This window comes from Atta cephalotes (assembly GCF_000143395.1).
Source record: "Atta cephalotes unplaced genomic scaffold scaffold00026, whole genome shotgun sequence".
Classification (NCBI taxonomy): Eukaryota; Metazoa; Arthropoda; class Insecta; order Hymenoptera; family Formicidae; genus Atta; species Atta cephalotes.
In genome coordinates, this window is record NW_012130090.1 from 1137758 (window position 1) to 1146382 (window position 8625).

The following is an 8625-nucleotide window of genomic DNA, read 5'->3' on the forward strand; positions in this document are numbered from 1 at the left end:
TCAATTTTGCACTAAAAATTTATTTCTACGTAAAAATGAAAATAAGATCCGGCAAAAACAAAGATATATAAATGTTACATTGTCGTATAATAAAACAATATAATAAGTAATAACATACATACATCACATATAGCATTATTGTAAGTTATAATTTTCTATTTATAGAAAGTGGCAATTATATAACATATATGTAATAATATTTCTGTAGTGTTATATTGTTACTAAATTCATAACAGTTATATAAATTATTGTAAAATTATGTAACTATAACATAAAATAATAAAATTGTTATATATCTGTTACTTTTAAATTAACTAAATTAATATTTTCTATTATTAATAGATAATAATTCTATTACTTCATTTTTTAATAACATAATTGTTAAGGTCAATATGGGTTATTATAGAAGATAAATGTGACAATAATATATTTGAACAAAAAAATTTAAGGGTGATTTAATTATATATCGAATACATAAGAATCATATAATTATTAATTATTTTGTGTTTGATAAAAATGATCTCAAAATTTGTTCCTCATTCAAATATGTATTGCATGTCACATTTAGGATTGATTTATATATGACCAATCACAATCGAATAGAGAAGAATAATTAACTATAGTTCTTCTTCGTCAATTCTTACAGATTACGGAAAAAGTTAAAAGATTATGGCCTATTTATAAATAAATCTTGTTCACAGACTTTGTACAGCTTCTGCTGCCAATTTGCCGTCAAAACACGTCTACTAGGTTTCGTCATATTTCTGACATCAATTTGCTCATAATATGTCAGATAATAAACAAATTTTGTCAAATAATAAACGTAATATATCAGATAATAAACAAATTTAAATTTACTATTTATTGCACAAATTGCTTTCTGCAATCAAAAATTGGTAACAAACTTTCAAAATCTATTTCCGCAAGGCTTTGTTATTAGGATTTTAAAACAGAGAATTTGTGTTTTTCAAAGAGAAGATTTGTTTTTAAAGCAGAGAATTTATTTTTGAAACAAAGAATTTGTGTAATTGAAGCAGAAAATACTTATTATAGCCTCATTGTCATTGATGTCATTGACATGTTCTCATGTCTATTTCTATGCCATCGATGTGACAGATTTCCTAACCTGAATAGTCGTCAACTTTAATGATTAATATCTCGATCTATGGGAACAGAGCGATACTTTATTTATCAAATTCACTCTTGTCCAGCTGGTTCTCTCACTATGCCGAAATAAAAAAAAACGCATACTTCAGAATTTGGAACAATTTATGAGCTTTCAAATTCCACAAAAATAATTTTGAGCTCGTCCCGGTTAGCAGGAATCTTAATTTAAAAGGGGCGGGAAGAGGCTGAATGGATGCCCACTCAGTTCCCTCCCTCCCTTAAAATTAAGAATAGGAAATCACTTCCAGGCTCAGAATTAAGATCTCTTTATAATTCTTAAATCAGTGTTCTTCGATTTTTGAGTTCCATCCCTTATCTCCAAACCTCAAAACTAGTCTACACTTAAGATATAAGAAAATAGGACTACATCTAAATCTTCATTAATGATTCTGGCATAAATCTAGTACAAAAATATATAATCGTTAATTTTTTAGCTGCAACCTCTTAGCAAGAAAATCACCCTTTGCCCTTTTCACGCAAGAGAGATCTATGTTCTAGAATGGGAAAATAAATCATACGATGGGAAACTATCTGCTGATTTAGATGCTCGCGAAATATGCACAAATTGATGTTTGAACTGCAACCCGTTAATAGAAAAATCACCCTTTGCCCTTTTCACGCAAGAGAGATCTTTGTTCCAGAATAATGCGTGAAAAGGGCTAAGGATGATTTTCCTGCTAATGAGTCGCAGCTCAAAAATCGGTTTGAACGTATTTCGCGATTCTCTAAGGATTAGTGATCAGAAACTGACGAATAAGAAATTTTTGGAAGCTGCCGTCGGTCGGTTGTGGCGGGACGGCTGCAGCTTGATTTTGCGAACGGTCTACTTTTCCGCATGTAAGGAGTTCATCCCCGTTTTTTTATGATTGTACGAACGCGCATTATAAGCGAAGGGTAAAATTATATATTTTCCTTTAAGCACGTATATATTATATTATATATATATATATATATATATATATATATATATATATATATTATATTTATTTTTATTGAGAAGGGGAAATGTATTAAATAGGAAGGAATGACAGGCTGATTTACTTTTGATTGGTTGTCCACGAGATTTCGGAAAAAAAAGAGGTTAGTGTGATCATGCAGGCCCGCTGTCCACGGAAGCGTCAGGAAGACAATCGCAATGGCCAGAGATTTATATATATGAATGGTCCCAATAGTGGTGGTTGCACATGATTTTATCCAGTAATATTACGCGAACTGGGGTGAATCTTCCGGAGTCAGCTTTTTTCACTGACTGTTGATACTGAGCGACGTGGATTACGATAGGCTGAATTCGTACTGACTGATGCTCTGTGCTTCCGCAGGACCTCTATTTGTACCCCGAAAAAAGGGTGTAATGCCCTTTGTCTAGGTGCTAAAGTATTGTCGTTAGAAGGGTTTCGAGAAGAAAAGAAATGATTTACGTTTTTCTTTAAAGAAGCAAGATTGCTCCAGACGGATGACGAATTCTGTTATCCTCCCGGAAAATATAGCTAGGTAAACAGACAGTTACCAACTAGTTTTGGTGCACAACTAGTTTTGCGTGCAGGACAACCATTGTCATTCGCGAATCCGATCTGAGATAACGCTATCATGAATGGGAAGTTATCCTATTTTATGACTTTTTAGGCGCGACGTGGCATCTGTTTTCTTAAGAAATTATTGGTCAGTCTGAAATGACAAAGTTTGAATTTTTACTATTGCGTGATTTCGGTGTATTTATGTCTCTTGCAATCTTGTCACTTTTCGAACCTATATTAAGGTTGTGTCCTTCTGGATTGATTGACGTTACGCAGAACTTGTCTGGTCCCTTTTTTTAGTTCTTCAGATCGTTATCAAAGGACTCCACTCAAGTCTCATAGACGCCAACCATAGTCACAACGTGAAGCCGATTCTTTCGAAAGAAAAGAATCGTGGTATCTGTAGGACGTAACAATATGGTAGGTATGGGACTGCAACAAGAGGAAGTGAAAGAGCATGAGGAAGACAGTAGGTAAGTACAAGATTGCAACGGGAGAAAGAGAGCGCGCGAATGTGATAGATATGGAACTGCAATGGGAGGAAGAGAGACAGCATGAGTAAGAATATGGCCGAGTTGAAGGGAGAGAACTGCAACTTATAGGTGGAAGAGAGAGAATAACATGGTGGGCCCTGTCTCCCTCCCGCGATTCCCTAGTGATGTTGACTCCTTCCCTCGAACGCCACGTCTAGCAACGTACTTTCCCCCACCCTCGGACCCACACACACACGCACCGCGTATACGTATATGCACTACACGAATTGGCTAGATCCGACCTTATATATCTATTGATTACTACCTTGATCAAAAAGTTTCCGGAATTACCATCAGCTGATGCTCTGAATCAGCTGATTTGAGTTCTGTTTTTTTGGTTAGGTTGCCACATCTATTATTGACATTCCCACCAAATTTTATCACTATAGCTTGACATTTGTAAAAGTTACGCCGTCTTGAATGCATCTACCTCTGCACATATTTTCGATTTTTTATAGTTTTAAAAATGGAGTTGAATTTGCACCATGATAATGCACCGTCACACAGTGCCATCATTATCCGTGAATTTTTTACCAAGAACGAAACGAATACCATCCAACAGCCATCGAATTCACCTGATATGGCTCCCTGTAATTTTTTTCTGTTTGATCGAGTCAAAAAACCATTACGGGGAACGCGTTTTAACAGCCGAAAGGAGGTAATGGAAAAATCGAAGACGCCTCTAATGGCTATACCGACAATAGAGTTCCAGAAATATTTCGAGAGCTGGATTAAGCGCTGGCATAAGTGCAGTCGATGGGGAGTACTTTGAAGAGGACAATATCACTTTTGATGAATAAAACTTGTATTTTGAATTTTCTGAATGAATTCCAGGAACTTTTTGATCAAGATAGTATACTTTCATCAATGTTTTGTAGGTTCACTACGTAATAGATTACAGCATTATCAAGATGCAATAGCTATTGTTAGAAAATATGGAAAACCAGATATTTTTATTACCATGACTTGTAATCCAAATTAGCGCGAAATTAAAGAAAATTTATTTCCAAATCAACAACCTGCAGATAAACCAGATATTTGTGTATTTAATATAAAAAAAGATTATTTAATTGATATTATTATTAGACAAAAATTTTTTAGTGAAGTTCTCGCATATGTTTATATGATAGAATTTCAAAAACGTGGATTGCCGCACATACATTTATTGATTATAAAATTATAAGATATTGGGAGTACAAATAAGTTTCCGCCGTTTTTTAAAAAACTAAGCATTTATTGAAAGAACGGTACATAATGTTTTATTCAAAATGGCCATCGCTAGCCACTATTTTTTCCCATCTTTCTGATAGCATGTGGATACCGCGTCGGAAGAACGCTTCATCTTTTGAGGCTGTCCAATCATCGATACAATTTTTGGTATTTTCATATGATGTGAAGTGCTGCTCAGGCCATGCGTCATCGATCGGAACAAATGGTAATCGGAAGAAGCAATGTCTGGAGAATACGGTAGATGGGGTAGAACTTCCAATTTGAGTGTTTCTAAATAGGTTTTGACCGGCGCCACAACATGTGATCGAGCATTATCATGCAGGAGAATAATTTTGTCATGCCTGGAGTAGTGGGCGCGTTTTTCCTTGAGTGCTCGGCTCAATCTCATCAATTGTGTTCGGTAGAGCCCCCAGTCTCGTTCGGTTTGAGCAACTCATAATACACAATATCAAGTTGATCCCACCAAATACACAACATGAGTTTTTTTCCATGAATATTCGGCTTGGCTGTCGATGTTGAAGCATGGCCAGGTGGTCCCCATGATTTCCTTTTCTTTGGGTTATCGTAGTGGATTCATTTTTCATCACCAGTGATTATACGATGCCCTTTCGTTTATGCCTGGCAAGCAGTTTTACATGTGAAAAATCGACGTTCAACGTTTCTCGGTTTCAGTTCATATGGAACCCAATTCCCTTACTTTTGAATCATTTTCTTGAATGATTTCAAACGATATGAAATTGTTTGTTGAGTCACTCCTAATGTAAGTGCAAGTTCTTTTTGCGTTTGGCACGAATCTTCATCCAATAATGCTTCCAATTCCGCGTCTTCGTACACTTTCGGTTTTCCGCTATGTTCTTCGAATTCAAATTCACCGTTCTTAAAATTTGAAACCACTCACGACTACTTCTCTCACTTAAGGCAGTATCACCATATGCTTCTACAAGCAATCTATGAGCCTCAGCTGCAGATTTCTTCAAATTAAAGAAGTAAATCAAAAGTTCCCCCATCAAAAATGACGCTTATTCGGCTCAAAACTCGACATTTTCGTACAAAAAAAAATATATGATGCTGATACAAAATCGCTAATATTTCAAGATTATGGTGTTGCCGGATGTCCAATCTTACGATATGTCGTTTTACATCAAACAATTTTAACTATAATTTATTAGTGACCCGTCTTTTGCAAACGGCGGAAACTTATTTGTACTCCCAATATTAAATCCTGAAGTTGATAAATTTATTTCAGCGAAAATTCCTAATGAAAATGAAAATTTACACAACATTGTAATGAAACATATGATTCATGGGCCATGTGGAATGGTGTTTCATTAATAATAAATGTTCGAAATTTTCCAAAATCGTTTCAACCTAAAACGATCATGGATGAGAATGATTATCCACAATATTGTCGTTGAAATAATGAATTATTTTACGCCTTTTAGACCTGATATGTTGTTAATAACTGATATGTCATTCCGTATAATCCAACACTTTTACTTTTATTTAATGTCATAATAATGTGGAAATAGTTTCAGTGTACGATCTGTGAAATATTTATAAAGGTCTATAATTCACGATCTATAATTATTAAAGAAAATATAGATAAAATCGATAATTCATGATGAAATTCAAGAATTTATCAAAGCTATTATATTCGACCTATTGAAGCATGTTGGCGTATTTTGAGCAAATCTTTACAAGAAAAGTGTCATGCTGTATTTTGTTTACCATACATTTACAAATAAACATAGTGTAATAATCGACGATAATATTAATAATGATGCGATAAGATTTACTGTAGAATGTGTAACTATGTTATTAGATTATTTTGAATTAAATGCAGAGATGAGATGAGGAAACAATACAATATTTATATAGTGACATTACATCTCATCATGTATTCAAAAAATTAATGATAAAACTATTAATCATAGGAAAAACGTCAAAAATATTTTAATTGTATTGATCGAATATATATTCTATAGTCCGTCGTTAGTTTATCTCAGATAGAATTATTCCATTTACTTTTACTACATGTTAAAGGAAGAATTTTCAAGAACTGAGAATAGTTAATAATGAAATATATCAAACCTTTATTGCTGTGTTTAGCATTAAGACTCACAGAAGATGGTAACGAATGGTATCGCGCAATGAATGAAGCTAAAGTTTGGATGATGCCAAGACAACTTCGTAATTTATTTGCTCGAATTTTAATTCATTGTCAGTCAGTTCATTGAAACAAATTATGAGATGAATTTAAAAGGGATATGTCGGAAGATTATATAAGACGAAATGGACTTACAATGGGAATAAAAAAACGTATGATTATATTATTAATTTATTTCAAAATCAATCAAGGGATCAAGTATAATTAATTTTTTTGAAATGGAACAAATAATAGAGATACAAGAAATAAATAATGAAGAAGAAATTCAAGAAGATACATACATAGGTACGAGATAATATGAATTAAATATAAAACAAAAAGAAATTGTTGATTCAATTTTAGCAGCAGTAACTATAATACTAACAATACGAGGGCAAATCAATAAGTTCTTAGAAAATCTATCAGAGAGCACTCGCAGTGTTCTCCAATATCACATTATTTTTTGATAAGTAGCATCTCTCAGCTGATTACTATCAAATTTTGAACAGAATTCATCACGTGGTTTCATTTCTGTAGATGATTAAAGCAAACAACCTTTGCATTTTTTGCAAAATGGAAAAAATGAGTTTCATTCAGTGATCAAACATCTACATATGAAAGATTTAACGTCGAAAGAAATTAAAACCGAGTTGGATAATATTCATAGCACATCAGCGTTTGCGACTGTACCTTGATCAAAAAGTTCCCGGAATTCATTAAGAAAATTCAAAATACAAGTTTTATTCATCAAAAGTGATATCGTCCCCTTCAAAATACTCCCCATCGACTGCAACGCACTTATGCCAGTGCTTGATCCAGCTCTCGAAACATTTCTGGAACTCTATTGTCGATATAGCCATCAGAGCCATCTTCGATTTTTCCATTACCTCCTTTCAGCTGTTAAAACGCGTTCCCCGTAATGGTTTTTTGACTCGATCGAACAGAAAAAAATTACAGGGAACCATATCAGGTGAATTCGATGGCTGTTGGTATTCGTTTCGTTCTTGGTCAAAAATTCACGGATAATGATAGCACTATGCGACGATGCGTTATCATGGTGCAAAATCCACGAGTTGTTTGCTCATAAATCCTTTCTTTTTTGGTGAACTGCTTCATGCAAACGTCTCATAACGCAAATAATACTTCTTATTAATTGTCTTCTAGCAAAAATTCGTGACACAATACCGTTGTATCCATGAAAACCGTGAGCATCGCTTTCTTTTTCGACTGAAAACGATGTGGTTTTTTTTTATCTTGGCTCATTTGAAGCTTTCCATTCACTCGCCTGATGTCTGGATTGCATGTCGTACTCATAAACCCACGTCTCGTCTCCAGTAATGATGCGTTTGATGAATGTCGGATTCAGCCTTGGAAATCATGTCTTTGGCGATAACAATGTGGTCCCTTTTTTGCATGAAATTCAGTTCCTTCGGGATCAACTTTGCAGCAACACGGCGCAAACCCAAACCATTAATTACAATGTCCTGAATGGATCCATAAGCAATGTTTAAGTCCTCTGTCAGCTCTCTAATAGTTAATTTGCGGTTATTGATCAACATTTCTCTTACTTTATTGATGTTTTCGATGTCGATGGCCTGCCACTGCGTTCGTCATCCTCGACAGACTCACGACCACTTTTGAAGCGTTCATGCCTCTCATAAACGGCTGTTTTCTTTAGAGTATCATTGCCGAAACAGTTTCCCAACATTTTCAAGGTTTTCATACCATTTTTAACGCAAAATACAAACTCGTTTTAATACAAACTCGTTGTTGCAAATTCAACTCCATTTTTAAAACTGTAAAAAATCGAAAATACGCAGAGGTAGATGTACTCAAGACGGCGTAACTTTTACAAATGTCAAGCTATGGTGATAAAATTTAGTGGGAATGTCAATGATAGATGTGGCAATCTAATCAAAAAAAAACAGAACTCAAATCAGCTAACTCAGAGCATGATGGTAATTCACCTGATGGTAATTCCGAGAACTTTTTGATCAAGGTGTATAATTGGATGAATGAATTTAAACGTAGTCAT

General features: G+C 34.3%; 1 protein-coding gene across 1 annotated transcript; it reads right to left on the bottom strand.

Annotated features, from left to right (window-relative positions):
• Positions 1 to 7900: 7900 nt before the first annotated feature.
• LOC105620440 (putative uncharacterized protein FLJ37770) lies at positions 7901 to 8298 on the bottom strand. Its single transcript, XM_012201931.1, has 2 exons — positions 8159 to 8298; positions 7901 to 8117 (listed from the first exon to the last, which is right to left on the bottom strand). The coding sequence occupies exons 1-2, from the start codon at positions 8296 to 8298 to the stop codon at positions 7901 to 7903; spliced, it is 357 nt and encodes a 118-aa protein (XP_012057321.1).
• Positions 8299 to 8625: the final 327 nt, after the last annotated feature.

What these genes read in the sequence shown, in the direction of transcription:
- LOC105620440 (XM_012201931.1), bottom strand. Translation starts at nt 8,298, where the DNA reads ATGTTGGGAAACTGTTTCGGCAATGATACTCTAAAGAAAACAGCCGTT. An exon ending in ACATCGAAAACATCAATAAA is followed by an intron (nt 8,118 to 8,158) that starts GTAAGAGAAATG and finishes ATTAACTATTAG; the next exon opens with AGAGCTGACAGAGGACTTAA.